The sequence below is a fragment of the Anolis sagrei genome, chromosome 1 (assembly GCF_037176765.1).
Source record: "Anolis sagrei isolate rAnoSag1 chromosome 1, rAnoSag1.mat, whole genome shotgun sequence".
Lineage (NCBI taxonomy): Eukaryota > Metazoa > Chordata > Lepidosauria > Squamata > Dactyloidae > Anolis > Anolis sagrei.
This window is the reverse complement of record NC_090021.1, coordinates 56,769,675-56,788,787: the sequence shown is the minus strand read 5'-3', so window position 1 is coordinate 56,788,787 and position 19,113 is coordinate 56,769,675. Positions and strand designations below refer to the sequence as shown.

The following is a 19,113-nucleotide window of genomic DNA, read 5'->3' as shown; positions in this document are numbered from 1 at the left end:
GAAAGTGTGGTTAGCAGGTAGCCACATCTACTGAGTTGCCTTACAAGATGTAGCACGACCAGAACTCTTCTTTAAATGTCAAAAATAAGTGAACAGACATTGTTAACTTCATTTAGTATAGTGGGACTCCCACATTTCTGCCCTGTAGTTGATGCAGAAAAAGAATCAGAAATCTGCAAGTTTTTTCTTGGTGGTGATTGCCTTTTCTTGGGGTGATTTGGGGGCAGTGATTCAGAAGCCTTTTCTTGGGGTGATTTGGGGGCAGTGATTCAGAAAATTGCACTGGATGGACCACATAAGCTCTAGTTTCGTAGCTATAGTTATGATTTTCTATGATCACCAGATGAAGACTGATATATGCCATATATTCTGTATCTGAAAAACTAGAGCTGATAGGGAAAAACTGGTGCAAGTTTTGGAATCAGCAGATAAAATATACCCAGAAGCTGGTTTAATGTTTGAGGCACCAAAATATGTGTTGGCCATCATGGCAGGTTATGCTGAAAGTAGGTCACTGTTGTTATATACATTGTGCTGTCAAGAGTCAGAGTGATGACAAGGTAATCCAATTTATCACACAGTTATGTGTTGTGTTCATTTCTTGTAGAGAAATGTGGGGGCTATGAATATGATTATAGCAGTAGTACAGTACAGGCAGTTCCCATGTTATGGACAAGATAGGTTCTGTAAGTTTGTTCTTAAGTTGAATTGTATGTAAATTGGAACATGTACCTTTTATAAGTATAACTCCTGTCATTTTTCTTTTAAAAAATTGGACAGCATAGGGAAGAGTTAACAGCCCTGCAACATTTATGTTGTTGTTTGTGAACCTGTTCAGAAGAGGCCCTTCTATTGGTCCTACCAGCATCTCACAGTTGGTGTGGACGAGAGAGAGGGCCTTCTCAGTGGTAGGTCCCCGGTTCTGGAATACCCTCCCTAAAGAAATTAGATTTGCCCCCTCTCTTCAGGTCTTCCGGGTCAGTCTAAAAACATGGCTGTTCCACTGGCCTTTGATACTGAGTAATCCATGGCTAATGTGATGAATCATTGATAGTACTGGCCCAAACTTTGATTATGATAGATAGCTGGCTGGCAGGTTCCACTGCATTTTAGGAATTTTATAATTTTCATGTTTTTTATAATTTTATTGCTGAGATTTTTATATGCTGTTGATTATATTTATGTCATTGTATTTATACTTATGTATTGTTGTCTGCATGTGGCACTTGGAGTGCTTCTGTGAGCTGCCCGAGTCACTTTGGGGAGATGGTGGTGCGGTACAAATAAAGATTATTCTTATTCTTATTATTTGAAAAACAACAAGATGAGTCCACAGCAGACACTCTGCTGGCTGTTGAATTGGATCGCACTTCGGACGCTTCCCAAGCGTCAAGGACTGTGTAATGTATTGGCAAATAATGTGTGCAGATCCTAGTAAGATGGCCTTCTGCAGCTGGCAGATGGTAATTTTGTCAGCGCCAATTGTGTTTAAATGCAGGCCGAGGTCTTTAGGCATTGCACCCAGTGTGCCGATCACCACTGGGACCACCTTGACTCGTTTGTGCCAGAGTCTTTGCAGTTCAATTTTTAAATCCTCATATCATGTCAGCTTTTCCAGTTGTTTCTCTGCAATCCTGCTGTCACCTGGGAGTGCGACATCGATGATCCATACTTTGTTTTTTAACACGATTGTGAGGTCAGGAGTATCATGCTCCAAAACTCTCTCTGTCTGAATCGGGAAGTCCCAGAGGAGTTTGGTGTGTTCATTCTCTGTTATTTTTCTGACTTGTGATCCCACCAATTCTTTGTTGCAGGCAGATGGTATTTATGGCACAAGTTCCAATTAATCATCTGAACAACGGTGTTATGCCTCTGCTTGTAGTATGTCTGCACGATCATCTTTCAGCAGCTGAGGATGTGATCTATTGTTTCATCTGCTTCCTTGCAGAGTACATTTGGGATCTGTTGTTGTCTTTTCAATTCTGGCTTTGATGGCATTGGTTCTAACGGTTTGTTCTTGGGCTGCAAGAACCAGGTCCTCCGTCTGATTCTTGCAGCCCAAGTTGTTGTTGTTGTTGTTGTTGTTATTATTTCACCTCACTCTCTGTCCCTGTGACAATTGGATTTTGGGGAAAAAAGACTTGTTGTGGAAACAAGAATTGATGAGACAGCTTCAGTGGAGACACCTTTTCCCCATGATAACTCTTTCAGGAGTGAATTTACCTTCCTAAGGTTAGATCTCTCACTTCATGTTATATGCATATAACATGAATATAACTATGAGTCGTATGCAAATGGGATGTCTGTAATCCAGAGACTACCCGTATATTAAGACTGCTCTTCAATGTGACTGTAGAAATTGAAAAGCGACTTCAATCCTTCTGCTCTCGTTACCAAGGTTGGCCTATTTTATATGGTGTTGGGTGAGAGAGTTATCTCAGGCGTCAGCAGCAGTGAATGTGCCTTTAAACTAGGAATGTTCAGATTGGCTGCCTTCTCAGTTATTTGGCTCTGGGGCACCCTCAGAGCAAAAAGCTATGGAAATGGCATGAAAGCAAAGCTGCAGTGTTTGGCTTGAAAGCTGAGAGGGTAATATAATCACCTTTTTTTTTTTTTTTTTGCTAACAATGCCAAAGGGTCATTAAATGTGGTAAGGGTGATCAATAAAATAACTGAGGGTATGAACTACAAGTGGAAAAACATATTCTGTACATCAGGTCTTCTAACATTCAGGCTTCCTGATCAATTAGAAACAGGAGAGCTATTCTCTGAATTCACCTGTTTCCAGATTCTTAGATTATATCTTGATGATTTTCCACCTTGATTCATGTCTTTTGTTATCTTGTGTTTGCTTGTTGGTTTCTATTTAATATTCTGCTGTTAAGATACGCTTTTTGACTCATAATTTTGATCACGTTGCCCTACTTTGCCCTACTTTTGATATCACTTACTTAGCTGTCATTTAGGAATAAGTAAATCTCCTTAATTTTAACTTTCAAACTGCTATATGACCTAGATTCCTGCTCTCTTTGAGTCTAATTCCCCACTGTCATTTCTTTTCTTCAGTATATTTCAAATTTGTATTCTAGGAACTCAAGTCTTTTGACGAAACTAAAGATTTTCTCTTCCTTGACTCATATTCATGCTTGTTGACTTATTGTTCCAGGCTCCAGAAACTGTCTCCATGAAGTCTTGAGGACTACTACTTAAATTCTTTGTGTGTGTTCTAAAGCTTTAGGACTTTTAGTTTCATATTGTTTTATCATCTTGTGTTTTTGGATTGTGTGTATTTCCCTGTTTGCTTCATTTTATTTTATGTTGCATTTTTGCATCGCATCACGACTTTTTTCCAAATAATTTTTATTAAACATTTACTAGTCGAATTGAGGGGGGGGGGGAGGCAAGGGAAGGAAAAAAAATGGGGAAAATAGAATAGTTCTTGGTTAGTTGCATCTTTACAAATGTCTGATATGTTGCAAGGAGAAAACAAAGAAGGTGAGGGTTGTTGAGGTATTGGGGGTTCTTTATAAAATTATCATTGTTACAACTAAGTCTTCATTTCTATTTCTTTAACACATATCTCATAAAATATTGAGGATTCTAAAAATTTTAATTTTAAGTCTATTGGTTGTATCTTCTTATCTCTTCTCACATCGTCTCCTCCTTTTCCTATATTCTTTTCCAGTTCTTCATCAGTAGAAATTTATCTTAATTTTAATAACAAATTATTTCACATTAAATTTTTTCTTAAATTATTTATTATTAATATCTACAAAGAAAATTCTACAATTTTCATTTAGATTGTTAGTATGTTAATATTTATATCATTTTATTATCATGCTGTCTCTCTGTATTAAATCAAATATAATTTGTTTTGATCAAAATGTTATATAGTTTTATATTTTCCTTTCCATTATATGTTGTTGATTCCTGCTCTTGTGTACCATGCTTACCACTGTAACGTGTGTGTGAAGGCATAAACTGGGACACCTCCCCTTTTTATAGTAATATAGCATTCTACCCCAGGGGTATCCAAACTTTTAAGGCTGAGACCAGTTCATGGTCCCTCAGCCTGTTGGGGTGGCCAGACTATGGTTTGAAAAAAACATGCATTCCTATGGACACTGCATATGTCTTATTTGTAATGCAAAAAGAAAATATGAAAAAAAACAATACAATATATAAAATGAAGAACAATGTTAACCAACTAAATGTACCAATCTTTCAATGGGACATGTGGGTCTGTATTTGGTGGATGAGAGAGTCAAGTTAATTAGAATTATTGTTGTGTGCCTTCAAGCCATTTCAGAGAGAAATAAAAAACGTTGTGGGGGAAGAGGGAAAGAGAAACAAGGGGCCACTAGGAAGGGATGCCCAAGACTGGAGCCACCCGAGGAGAAGGCAATGCTTAATTGGGATGAAGGGACCCAAGAGGCTACCATCTCTCTTTCTCTCCCTCCAAGGTGCACACCTTTTCTGGGACCCTGATCCTGAAGAGGGAGGAAGGTAGGAAGGAAGTTAAGGAAGGGAGGGAGAGACACCTGGCGAGAGAGGGCCCGTGGAAATTTGAACAAGGGCCACAATTGGCCCCCACGCCAGACTTTGGACAAGCCTGTTCTACCCCATAACATTAGCAAAAGTGTGGAGACCTCATAAATTCCAAAATGCCATCAGTACATTGCCAATTTCACAATGTAACCAGTATTCACCAAAATTGACTTAACTGGTTTCCCAAAGGTTTTTGTCCACTGACATTCTGAAAGATTTATGACTTCATCACATAGAGCATGTATTCACCTCAAATCCAGTTGCTATCTACTGTAGTATTCTGGGGCTTGTAGTTTTGTGAGGCCCAGAACCTCTCTGGCTGAGCGGTTTAAAGCCCCCCCCTCCCTAAATTACAAACCCTAGAATTCTGCAGGAGGTAACAACTGGATTAACAGTGGATAGATACTAGTGAATGAGCTTGATTCATTTTCCTGGGTCAGAATGCAATCATTCTTCAGCTTGTGCTCCTCTTAATTTCGGACTCCAAAGAGGTCAACTGTTTTAGGAACAAATAAATATGACTTGAGTTAAGGTTAGTATTAAGATCATCTCTTCATTCTTGTTGCAAACTATGCAAATTCAGGCTATATTGCTGGTTTTCCTGTTCACCAACTGAAAAATTCACAGAAAGAAATGGGAATCTTGCTTCACTTTGCAAATCCTGTGTTATGCTGTTCGTTTGAGTCATTGTCTCTTCTCTCATTAGCCTTGTGTGTGACAGCACCTGTCAACTGGTCTTTTTATGTATAATTCAGTCAAGGCTTATGGGATTTCAGGTAGGCCTTATACCATATTTATTTATTTATGTATTTATTTATGACATTTCTACCCCACCTTTCTCACCCCGGAGGGAACTCACTGTTATTTTTTATTTATTTATTTATTTACAGTATTTCTATATCGCTTTTCTCCCCACTAGGGGACTCAAAGCGGTTTACACATAACTGACAAAACTTCAGTGCCATACATTGGACACTGACGCGATGCCAAATCATAACAACCACAATAAAAAAACCACAATTAAACAGTTACACTATTCTCCATCCATATCAACCACTATGTTTTCTCTATCCAGCCATCAAAAATATTTTAAAACCTTCTCTTTAACAACTAGGTCTCCTGGGTGAATGACAGTAAAATATATTTTAAAACCCCACTCATTTAAATAATACATATTTATCAACCTAAAGCAGCTCTTTAAGACCAAAATGTGTGCTTCCTTACTTAAGTGTTTTGCAACCTGCTTAAAATCTATTAGGAAAGAAGTCTAGGTATAACCATTGTTTGAAACTCTCTGTCTTGTTTTGTTCTGTGGCATTAGCCCATTGTCCAATTTCACATTTACTGCTATTCTATCCTGGCAACCACAGAACAGGGTCAGACTACAAATGCATCTCATCTCCACTCCCATAATGGTGAAGAGATTTCTGAAATCTGTCCCTATGTCCTTTCTGCTTTAAGTCATTCTTTTTGGAAAGTCTACGGATACCTAAGCCTGATTTAGTCTAAGATGATCTTCATGCTCTAGAGGGGAAGTTTAAGTGATGCCTTAATATAACAGGAAATAAAATGTTAGCATGACATGAACTGGGAAAAAATAATATAAAGGAGCAACATTTAGCACCATATTTATGAAAATATATGGCGCCTGTTTAGATATTCACTGGACCACAAACACAGACAAGTTGTGCAGTGATTTTTTTTTAAAAAAAGATTCAAACAAAAGCTCACTTTCCCCCTTCCACATGGTGATCCAAGCATACAGCTTCCATAGACTGCACTCCTGGCCTTATGTGTAGCTGTCTGAATTGGTTACAGAGATAATTTTATTTATTTATTTATTTCGGGCATTTCTACCCCACCCTTCTCAACCCCTGAAGGGGGACTCAGGGCAGCTTCCAACCGGCATACGTTGATGCTTACAATTCACACAGTAAAATACATAGTAACAATAAATTATAATAGTTAAAACATTACATTAATACAATAAAAATGGTGGCCATCGTTTTGCCAAGTCTGTAATTAATAAATTCATTGTGCTTATCATAGTCAGTTTCCAAAGCTTTAGTCTTCATTGTCCATTGTCAGTCTGCCAGATTATCCAAAGGCCTGGTCCCATATCCATGTTTTTAATTTTCTTCTGAAAGAGAGGAGGGATGATGATGATATAATTTCCCCAGGGAGTGAATTCCACAGGCGGGGGGCCACCACCGAGAAGGCCCTGTCCCTAGTCCCTGTCAACCTCGTTTGTGACAAGGGCGGACCCAAGAGCAGGGCCCCTCCAGAAGATCTTAAATTCCTAGGCGGGACGTAGAAGAAGATATGTTCAGACAGGTACACTGGGCTGGAGCCGTATAGGGTTTTATAGGTCAAAACCAGCACTTTGAAAAATAATAATAATAAAAAGAAATCTACAAACACGGGCTAACAAAGTGGAAGTTCTATCTACTGTGGGGTGCTTTTATGGCATTGAATGTTTGCCTTTTATGCTGTGAGCTGTTCTGAATCCCTATGGGGAGATAGGGGAGATAGAAATAAAGTTTTACTTATATGTTTATTGTCGTATGAGAAACGTATTTTTGCCATTGTTGCTTTAAAAGTAATTTTAGTGGTTGTTCTGTACAAAGTTGTCGGTGCCTTTATATGAAACAGTGGATCCTCATATTTATTTATTCTATTTACTACATTTATATCTCGCCCTTCTCACCCTGAAGGGGACTCAGAGCGGCCTTACAGATAGGCAGTAATTTGATGCCATAAACATCCATACAGTAAAATAAAATACATTAAAACCATGAAGTAAAAACATATCATTTTTAAAACAAATTATTGAAATCACACCATTCAAAATCATGATCCAAAGCTGCTGAATTTCTCATTTCACTAGTCCATATTTTTGTATTGCACTAAAACTTGCTAGCCAAAACCTTGATCCCATAACCACATTTTTGCTTCCTTCCTGAAGGTCAGGGGGCTGCTCTAATTTTGCCAGGGAGGGAGTTTCATAGGCAGGGGCCCACCACTGAGAAGGCCCTGTTTCTCATCCCCACAAACCACACCTGCGAAGGTGGTGGGACCAAGAGCTGGGCCTCCCCAGATCTTAACCTTTGAGGTGGATCATAGAGGGAGATACGTTTGGACAGGTAAGCTGGGCCAGAACAGTTTAGGACTTTGTAGGCTAAAGTCAGCACTTTGAATTGTTCTCGGTAGCAGAGTGACAGCCAGTGGAGCTGACATAACAGGGAGGTTGTATGCTCCCTGTGCACTGTCCCAGTGAGAAACCTGGCTAGCACCTGTTGGACCACTTGAAGCTTCTGAACAGTTTTTAAAGGCCTCTTGGTCCTCATTTGAAACATTAATCCATTTACTTTTAATTTTTTTGGTAGGTCGGACTTTGCTGGAGAAGCTATCCAGTCAGCAGGAGAATGCACCACAAGAAGAAGCAGAGAAGATTTGTTCGTGGATAATTGCAATGGGTCTTCTTCTGCCTTTCAGTGATTGCTTCAGAGAGCCATGTGGTGGCCAGAGTGCACAACAAAGTGCACCAACTTTTGATGTAAGCCCCACTGAATTGTCGTCAATTTGTATGCATATTTGTAAAACAATTGAAACATTTGTTGTGCCCCTCAGATAGTAAGTCAGAGTGTGGCCCCAAGATAAATTCTTCTGTGATACTCTTGGAAGGCAGTGTAAAGGCCCATTTCCTGTTATATTTGCTATGTGTTAGGCTGCAAAGAAAATAATGAAAAACAAAATTTGTTCACTAAAACAAGTATGGTTACTCCACTACCTTCAGGTTGCATGCAAACACCTTGGATGCTTCACCCACTAATCAGCAGATCAGCTGTCAGTTTCATGGTAGGGAACAACAGTGAGAAAACTACTCTCTGTCTCAGTGCCTCTACAGAAGCGAATGTGAAGGAGGTCATTCCATCTAACTAGCAATTCTAAAAATGACTGCAATTTCCTTGTTACTAAGAGTTATCTCATCCATCTTGTTCCTTAAAAGCATATTGGATAGATATTTTTTTCCAAATTCTTTATTTAAACATTGACAAGCATCTGTGCTGTTCTCCAAATAATGGTTTTAGGGATTAAGTGTGGGGTAGGTGTTGATGGACAGGTGATTGTAACTCCAATACTGATGCTGCCTTGTTTTACAGTTGTGGAGCATGTTTGCTCAGGCTGATTTTCCTCATTGGTTTATTATTACTCTCAGGTTGAACACAGATCCTTTGATGGAAAAGGAGGGAAATATTAAAATTCAAATAACAGTTCATTTTCAAAATGTGATTGAAACATAATAACAAAAATGTGAATATATGCCCATTAAAAAAAACACTTTAGTACTTTTCCATTATCCAGGCGGAGGCCACTAGGGGGTGCTGGAGAGGGAAGGATAGTTAGTTCATTGTATGAGGGTGGAGGGTGGGTTGAAGGAGTAAAACCATTTTCCTCTTATTCCTGCCACCCATGTCTTGGTCATGGAAACAACCCTCATTTATGATATGGGGAGGAGGAAGGGAGGGGGCATAACCAGCAAAAACCAGGGTAATAGTTTTCCTCCTTCAACCCCCTCCCCCCAATAAAATGAACTATCCTTTTCTCTCTAGCACCCCCTGGTGGCCTCCCCTTGGATAATGGAACAATACCAACACTTTTATACCCTCATTGCTCATTTCTGCTATTATGCCTGATATAGCTTTATACTACATCTATAGATTGTAAAGCTGCTGTAAGGCTGCCCTGAGTCCCCTTTTAGGGTGAGAAGGCTGGGATACAAATACGTGAAATAAATACATTGTATGGCTTCCTATAGCTTTCTGGGCTTTTCAGGTGAATTATTTGTTATTTTAACAACCAATGCTTATATGTACCAGTATGGTGTTCTTACGACCATTTAGGAATGCTAATTGAAATGTTTAGATGGGCATTATAGTGAAATATTATCAGAAAATCCAATGAGCATCTCTTCCCACTGTTGTTATTATGTGCCTTCAAATAATTTCTGACTTATGGTGATCATAAGGTGGGGTTTTCCTAACAAGATTTGATCAGAGGGGGTTTGCTTATGCTTTCCTCTACTAACATCTCATGTGCCCATGTTGGGGGAGGGGGGAAGAAAAGATATTGGTCTTTTCGTTTTATTATTATTATATTATTATAACTTTATTTGTACCCCGCTAGCATCTCCCGGAGGACTCGATGCGGCTTACATAGGCCAAGGCCTCAAAAACACAATACAACAATACAATACCTAGAGCAAATTAAAAACAGTTAAGCAAAATAAACAACAACAATAACAGTACATCAAGACATCAAGACACTATAAAACTGGGCCAGGACAGAGAAATGGGTACAAGATTAAAAGTGCTGATGTGGCAGGAGGTATGTAGGATTATAAAGTAGGTGCAGTGTGCGGTGTGCAGTGATCTTAGTTCTACTAAAGTGCTTCTAGGACTTGGTATTGGAGGTTCCTAATCTGAAAAGGCACATCGGAACAGCCAGGTCTTCAAATTCTTTCTGAAGACTGCCAGCGAAGGGGCCTGTCTAAGATCTTTTGGGAGGTCATCCACCAAGGCGACCAAGGCTGTCTCGGTGCCGTGACCAGGCCTGAAACCAGACTGTGACTGATCTAGGTAGTTGATGTCATCTAAAAAGCCCTGGAGCTGGGAGGCGACCACCCGCTCCAGCACCTTGCCCAAAAAAGGGAGGTTGGAGATCGGCCTGTAATTGTTCAGCACCGTGGAGTCAAGGGAAGCCTTTTTGAGGAGTGGGCAAACCACAACCTGTTTCAAATTAGATGGAAAAATCCCTTGCTCCAGCGATGCGTTAATGATCAACACAAACCAATCAACCAACCCCTCCTTGGCCGATTTAATGAGCCAAGATGGGCAAGGGTCTAGAGTCGAAGTGGTCGCCCTCACAGCCCCAAGGACCTCTTCCACGGTCTCAGGAAGAACAAGCCTAAAAGAATCCCACAAAATTGGACAAGCAGATGCCTCAATCACCTCATCTGGCACTGCGATGAAATTGGAGTCGAGCTCAAGGCGTATCTGAGCAACTTTGCCTGCAAAATGGTGTGCGAAGTCGCAACACCGAGTTGCTGGGTTGTCAAAGGTCTCCTCCACCACAGGTGGATGAAGGAGTTCCCCGACAACCCGAAACAACTCCGATGATCTATTTGCTGCAGACACTATACGGGTGGTCGTGAAAGATTCCCTGGCCACCTGAATAGCCATGGAGTATGCCTTAAGAGAGGCTTTAGCCCGTGCTTGATCAGACACGTCCCGAGATCTCCTCCACTTGCGCTCTAGCCCCCTTCTCGTGTGCTTCATCACAGCCAGCTCCCCAGTGAACCAGGAAGACGGCCTGTCACGACACAACGAGATAGGGCGTTCGGGAGCTATCGTATCTATCGCCCTGGACATCTCCCTATTATAGAGATCCACCAAGGCGTCGATAGAATCGCCAGGCTCCGTGACAGGAAGAACCCCAAGATTCCTCAGGAATCCATCCGGATCCATCAGTCTCCTAGGGTGGACCATTTTAATCTGTCCTCCACCCCTGCGAAGATTGAGGGTCACAGAGAGTCTAAAACTGATCAGATAGTGATCAGACCATGACACCGGAAGGATGTTTTGTTCTTCCACTCTGATCATTCCACTGTCTGCCACAAAGACTAGGTCGAGTGTGTGTCCAGCCTGATGGGTGGGTCCAGATATAATTTGTGACAGTCCTATGGTCGTAATGGCGGCCATAAAGTCCTGAGCTGTGCCGGACAAGGAGGTCTCAGCATGGATGTTAAAATCTCCCAGCACCACCAAGCGCTGGGAAACCAGGGCCGAATTGGAGACAACCTCTGCTAGCTCAGACAGAGAAATTGCTGGATCGCGGGGTGGGCGGTACACCAGCAGAAACCCCACACTGTCACGGTTCCCCACCTTCAGGTGGACACACTCAAACTCAGGTGCTTGCAGAACAGCGCATCTGACCACGGCGATGGATTGCCAAAAGACTACTGCGACCCCTCATCCCCGCCCCTCTTGTCTGGCCTGCTGATGCACTCCGAAACCCGATGGACACAACTGAGTGAGATTTACTCCCCCCAGCTCATCCAACCAGGTCTCAGTAATGCACGCCAGATCCGCCCTCTCATCCAGAATCAAGTCCTGAATGGCAGCAGTCTTACCATTAACGGATCTAGCATTAATCAGCAGGACCTTGAGACCAATAATAATAATGACGTGAGGCAGGGTGCAACAAAGTCAAAAACATATGAACATAAAATATATACACTAAATTACATAGATAAAAGGGATGGAAAACCTTTAAAGTGGCCAATTCTTTTACATGGGCCATCCTTTCTCATCAGGGATGAGAAACTCCTTAGTTCCCTAGATCCAAGCCTGATGCCTGAACTGGATGCCTCTAAGCCCAGTGGTAAGGATGACTTTGTGCAACAGCTCATTAGCTTACTCCAAATGGAAATAACATTCATTAGGAAGGACCATTGTTTTCAGCTGTGTCTGCCTGGGACCTGTCAGTGAGCTACATGTATATTGGGAGTTGTGTGGAGTGTGTGTGGGGGAAAAAAGATGGAATTGACAAGCACCAGTTTGCCTCTATCATAGTCAGAGAACTTGGCTTGGTTAGGGCTAGGGTTAGGGTTAGGGCTAGAACTATACAATAGAATAGCATAGAGAGGACATAGAGAGGCCTACAAACTTTGGTGGGGGTGCTTTTTGAAGCGCGGGTTAGTGAAACCATGGATATTATGTCCTCAAAGAAGTGGATCATCCTGTACTTAAACTTTATTAACATTATTTGTTCCATGCTGTTACAAGACATCTACCCGGGGAGCTTCAATGCCTGGACTGAAGACCAGATCTGACTGACTTGCTGATATTTTGTCCTTCAGAAGTTTGGTTCCATCTGATGAGTGTAGAGGGTGTATGCCATGATTTCTTGGTCCATAAATGATCTTTGTGACTTTAAAAAAATCCCTTAGCATCATGGGTATTTGCAAAGTGTTGGATTTCTTCAGTCTTCTTTGTCCATCAGATGTTATTGAGTTCTTTGGTCCTTCTTTGGACCTCCGTTTTTTCACTAGCATTGATCTTTTTCTTAGTAGCACAGTTGGTGTCTCTCTGTCATGTTCGGAATGCTTTCCTTTTCTTTTGAATTAACTGTTGGATCTCTTTGTCATTTTCATCAAACCAGTCTTCATGTTTCTTAGCTTGATATCCAGTGGTTTCTTTGCAAGCTGTGATGATGGAGGTCTTCGGTTTGTTCCAACGTTCCTCAACATTTTCAGGGTGTTCTATGGGGAGATGATCCTTGAGTGTGGTTTGGAGAAGGGCTCATTTGGAGGGTTCCTAAAGCACTTGGGTTTTCATTTTGCACCTTGTCTTTCTTTCTTGGAGTCTGTGTTTGGGGGCAATCTTGATAGCTGCCATGGATCAGATTAACCTGTGGTCTGACCAACAGTCATCAGCACCTGTCATGGCTCTTGTGGGAAGCATGTCACAGATATCTCTGGCACGTGTAATCAACACATGAGCTTTAGCATGCATAGTCTACTGCAATTTATTCTACTTGGAGCAGGCATGTAGCCGGGGGGGGGGGGGGGCTCGGGGGGCTTCAGCCCCCCCCCCCCGAAATTCTCATGGTGGTTCGCGAAAAGGCCTTACTGGTGCATTATTTAAACTGTTATGTTTATTCATATCATGATCTGATCACCATACTCAATATATCCCATATGCACGGAGGTATTCGGGTAATGATACAAAAGGTTTGCTAGGGTAGACCCTCTTTCACTCAGACTCAGCCCCCCCCCCCGAAACTCAGCCCCCCCGAAACCCCCCCCTGAAAAAAATTTAGCCCCCCCTCGAAACGAAATCCTGGCTACGGGCCTGACTTGGAGGTATCTTTCAAGAATATCTGAAGTGTTTTATTGAGATCATATCACTCCAATATAGAAATATTTGCATTAGTTGGGTTTGGTTTTCTAAATGACCAACTATGTCATTATAAACATGAGAAAACTTCAGGAGAGGCCATTTGGAAAATACCATTCCCTGTAAAGGCACACCTTGATGGATATATGTAAAACGGCAGTTTCCTTTTTGTTCTCTGGCTGTGGAAAGTACTCTTCAGAAACACTGTAATTTCCCATTCCTTTTTTTTTTAGGAAGAATGTGAAGATACTCTTTCAACCTGGTCTTTCAATGTTTTTAATGGTGAGGATATTGGTAGGTTTTTGAAGATTCTACCCAGAATGCTCAGAAAGGTAGAAACTGGGTATATATAAATGGGACTTAACAACCAAGGCTTGTGGCCTTGATGAGAGCAGGTTGGTGTATCTATTCCAGTTTTCCACCTGCACTTTAACTCCCCCCCCCCCCCGGCCTGGTTCCTTTAAACTTCAGACTAAAACCTGGAGTGGATTCACTACCATATTGACTTTCAGAGTCACCAACCTCCAAAGCTTTTCAGTGGTAGTCTCTCATAGATAACACATTGAGACTTACTGATGGTTGCATGAAGCTTCTTTTAACTAACAGCTGTTGGAAGTACCAAGTCCCCCAAAACAAGACTCTAATTCTTGAGAAATACCTGCATTATATTATATTTAATAGCAGTGGTAGATTTTGATCTCATTTCCTAGCCATACATTAATTGGCAAGAAATTATCTAGCTTCAGTACTTTCTATCTGATTTTTATTTGTAATATAGAAGAAGCATCTTCCAGTCAGACTGTAGCAATTACTCCTAATCAGCAGTTTTGGGCTAGACCTGTCATTTCTTCAAGTATCCTTGCAGTTAGGTGGACTAAAGGTTTTTTGACAAAAAATACAGCTAGTTCCATTACACTATGTAACATGATTTTTGTTCCTGGGTTATAAATGCCATTTCCTAATTGTTTCTATGATAAAAACATGGGAAAGGTTTATTAAATTTTACAAAGATTTTGCAGGACATCCTGCAGCACATTTTGCTATAGTTTTTCAATGAATATCTCACTGAGTATCAACCAGTTCAACATAGCTTGTGGCAGCCACAAAAATGAAGTTTCTGGAGTATAACAAGTCGCACATAATTAAACAGAATTAACATTTTCAAACTAAGAACAGAAGATTTTTGAATTTTCTACCTTGTTGATCCATGTGGTTGGGGAGCATGAGGAACCTATGGCAACACGGGAAGCCGCCCACAAAGCCCTGCCGGTGTCATTTGATGGGAGCCAGTGCGCTCCGTGGATAATGTGGGCTAAACCAGCACATGCTGTCAAATTTAGCCCTTTGTGATGAGGTCATTAGTTACATGGAGTTATTAAAATGCAAAATGCATTAATCAATTTACATAGATTTACAGTATTCTAAACACCACTAGAGAATGGCCATGACTCTAGTCCAGACTCTCATCTATTGGGCATACCACTTTTATTTTTGCAAGATCTGTTTCATAGGTACTGCATCATGACACTCACAGTCACTACCCAGGTGCTATCAATCAACCACATGTTCATCAAACAGTATTTCCCTTTGACTAGAAATGCTGTGCCATTTCTATCAAACATGGCTGGGCTCCGTAGATAAACCATGGCACAAGCATTCTATAACGCTTCACCCAGAACACGGATGGCTTCCCATGTTCCATAGGAAACAATGGGACCAGCATCAGTTAAGGGAAGCAATGCATGATAGGGAAACAACACTGCAGGTGAGGTAGGGCGTTCAGTACTGGGATTGTCTCACTGCCTCATGGATTCGCTACAGAGTCTAGCAAATCCCCTTGCTGCCCTTCATCAATGTGATAAGGTCCATAGTCTTAGAATCTTGGAACTGTAATTGTTTATTGAATTTTAGATGGTCATGCATGTATTTCATTTTTCTCCTTGGCTTTTTAGCACATTCACTATATTGCATTATTATAGTACTTACCAGCACACAGATGAGCTTTTCATCTTTTGTGTAGTGAAAACTGACTCCAGAATCACACACCAAATATTGTTTTTATGATTGCTTTTGTTACAGTTTTTAGAATATATAAGGCACTTTTTAAAATAGAGCTTTTTTCTAAGTGTGTATTATGGTTGATGCTACAGATTACAGAACCTTTTTGTAGCAGCTCTCTGGTTTTACATAGAATTCTTTTTCAAGTGAGGTTAGCATAGCCACAGCCTTGGTAATTGTTTTATTTCTTAACATGTGTGTTGTAAGCAGTTGGCGCATACAGTTTGGGCAGAATGTATTTATTTATTTATTTATTTACTACATTTGTATACCACCCCTCTCAGCCCAGGGGTGACTTGGAGCAGTTAACAATAGGCAACAATTCAATGCCAAAACAGTTACAATTAAACAATCATAAAATACTATTAAAACACTTACAGTAATATAAAAACCATACAAAGCCTTAAAAACATTATCAAAGCATCTCCATATCAAATCATTGTCCAGTTGCATCGTCAGTGGTTCAATAATATCGAATAACTATGCCATATTTGGGAAGGCCTGCTTGAAAAGCCAGGTTTTCACCTTGCTTTGAAAGGTCAGGAGGGAGGGGGCTGATCTTATCTCTCTAGGCAGGGATTTCCACATCCTGACAATATATCATGAATACTAAAGTTAGGACTGACTATGCATTGCATTTCTAATTTCTTGTCTGTGAAAGCTGGGCTGTTAGACAAGCTTATAAAAAGAAAACCAACTCTTTTGAAAAGTGATGCTGGAGGCAACTGTAGGGTGCCAAAAAGACAAATGAAAGTGCAAATCAAGCCTGAATTCTCCCTTAGAGGCCTAGATGACTAAACTGAGTACTTTAGACATATCATGACATTGCTCACTAGAAAAGACAATGGTGCTAAGTCGGGTAGAAGACAGTAAGAAAAGAGAAAGGCCATCATTATAGATGGATAGACTCAATCAAGGAAAGCATGGCCCTGAGTCTGCAAGACATAATCTGTTCATTACAGGGTGACTAGAAGGGTTGCCTCAAATTAGAGTTAATATGATGGCAGTTATCACCAACAGAGCAAAAGGAAAGAAGACCCTGTCCCAATGCGCCATTCTCAGACAAATTTCCATAGGAGTAAATCTTGTGAAACTCGATGACATTTTTTTCTGAGCTATAGAACTATACTGTAAATCTGGTATTTTCATATCATTGAACGACTGCTCCTGGGATTGTGTAACTACCTTAGAACTTAAAAAAATGTTTGGAAAGCTTCTGACATTGATATTTTTCAGTAGGGATGATGGATGTTGTCAGAAATCAGAGTATGTTTCTGCATCATTATTATGTTCTCAACACTGTATTTGGTTTAAATGAAGAGTCTTGCTATATTTCGTCAGGTCAGGAAAAGAACCATTGCCTAGTCCTGAAAGCAATATTGTAACTTAAAGGCTAGGGCTGTCCAGGACAGAGGTGAGAATCATGAAACATTCTCAATTGCATTGGACTGTAGTTCTTAGGAGTCTTTGTTTTTGGCCATGCTGATTCGATCTCTTGAAATTTAGCAGTCGGAGAATGTTTGGAGGGCCACGTTGTTCCCACAACTTATATAGTATGTGGTGTGTGAGAGAGTGCATAGAATTGGGTCAAGTGGTTTGCACAAGACATGTTCTAGTACTCTTCTCAGTTCTGTCAACAGGATTGTCAGATCTTAGGTCTGGCCCTACATCTCCATTTTTGTAGGTTATCTATTAGGTGGGAGACTAGGGTACAAATTCTCCAGTTTTTTTCGGCTTATTTCCAGGCAAGATGGAAGAGCTGAAGTGAGATCTCCTGCTCCGTTAGTAGGATAGTGGCTTGCTATGGTTTACAAGGGTTAGTTAGTTGCTAAAAAGTCTCTTTGGAAGATTCACGCAGTTAGGTTCCCTTTTTTCTCCCAGTCATTCTCCCAGACCAGGATTTATCCTCCTCTCTGCCCATGAACCAAATTCTGGCTAGAAGCAAATATGTTAGTTTAAATATCACTTATTCCATCTCAAACTCACACATTTTGTATTTTCTCTGTTTGTTTGTTTGCTTTGTTCTGTTAGAAATGTAATATAATTGACTGGCTGCCCTGACACGAGAAATAAATAAAATCTCAAAAAATAAATTAGGGGGGATAATTTCCTTGTTTAATTTTGATCCGAAAAAAAACTGTCTTAGCTAAGATACCAAAAAAGAAAAATATGTTATGTGTGCACATGCACATATGAATGGATGACAAGCATTGGACAACTGTAGTTGATATTTAATGCATAATGCATAAAAATACTGATGATTTGTCCCCAAAACCTCAGGACCTGGGATGATCCTGAACTGGAAGTCCTGGTTTCCTTAGTGACAAAAACAACAATACAATCAGGATCCCAATTGTTATCATTTCTACTGTCTAGAACAGTGGTTCTCATCCTGTGGGTCCCCAAGTATTTTGGCCTACAAATCCCAGAAATCCCAGCTAGTTTTCCAGCTGTTGGAATATCTGGGAGTTGAAGGCCAAAACATCACAGGTTGAGAACCACTGGCCTAGATAGTGTAAGTTTGGACCATGACTTGGAAATTTATTTCAAGGGTGCTTTTCTTTCCCTACAATGTGTTGTAAAAAACTCAAGAAATGTTCTTGCTTTAGTGCAACTCTTGAGACATCCAGTCATTGGTTATAAAGGCTATTTCCAATTTTCTTGGTATTATACTTCATTTTCTCATAGCTCTACAGTCCAAAAGTCATCTTATCTTATTTTTATGTTAAAGTGGTATTTGTAACCAAGGATTAATAATGGTGCTGTTGTACACATCAATATTATTTTAACATAAAGAAGATAATAATCAGGTAACAAACTCCACAATGAACTAAATATCATCATGTCTGTCCAGTCCTTCTTTTTCTCCCCTCCCACCACCTCTGGTCATCCTCCCTCCTGCTCCCCCAATTAATCCAATACTGCTGACTAAGGCTCCTTGTAATATTCTTGTAACCAGTTTGCTTCAGTTCCAATTCTAACTCATAAATACCTTTTAACTATTTCAGACCAGCTTTGTTTTTGGGCCTCCCAAAAGCTATGCGTCTAACAGCTTTGTAAAGAAATGCTTTGGCGCTGCATTGAGATGTAATGCTTATGCTTCTAACTGCTCTAAGATTTCAGTAGCTGCTTATTTATTCATAAGATGAGTCTGCCAACGTCAGTAAAGAAATAAACAAGATAATAGCCCTCCCAGAACTGAGCTTGGAGGTCATGTACGTTTCTGTTCCTAGCAGTAAGTACCAGGTGGGTTTAACTACTAATAACCCAGTGATTTTTTGTGTGTGTCTAAGGAGAGATAGATAAGCAATAGGTATTTTGTAAATCAGAGAAGAGTGAGATTTAACAGAAAACCAAAAGGTTTTACTTAAATATTATGGAAAACCTTTATCTGACTCAGAATTGTAAAGCTATTGCAGGCATGCAGTGTGCCTCGCCCATATAGGACAGCGCTTCAGTTTTAAAGAATCAGCCAGACTTTCCCTAGGAAGGGAAATAAAATACACCCAAACACATGAGTTGTTGTTGTTGTTGTTGTTGTTGTTGT

General features: G+C 40.4%; 1 protein-coding gene across 2 annotated transcripts in view; it reads left to right on the top strand.

Annotated features, from left to right (window-relative positions):
- Window positions 1–19,113, top strand: part of FMN2 (formin 2) — a 187,865-nt gene that overhangs the window by 24,405 nt on the left and 144,347 nt on the right. For both annotated transcript variants that reach the window (XM_060753881.2, XM_067464831.1), the window contains exon 2: window positions 7,935–8,104. In XM_060753881.2, the coding sequence (XP_060609864.2) occupies window positions 7,935–8,104 (170 nt within the window). The remainder of the gene's footprint in view (window positions 1–7,934; window positions 8,105–19,113) is intronic.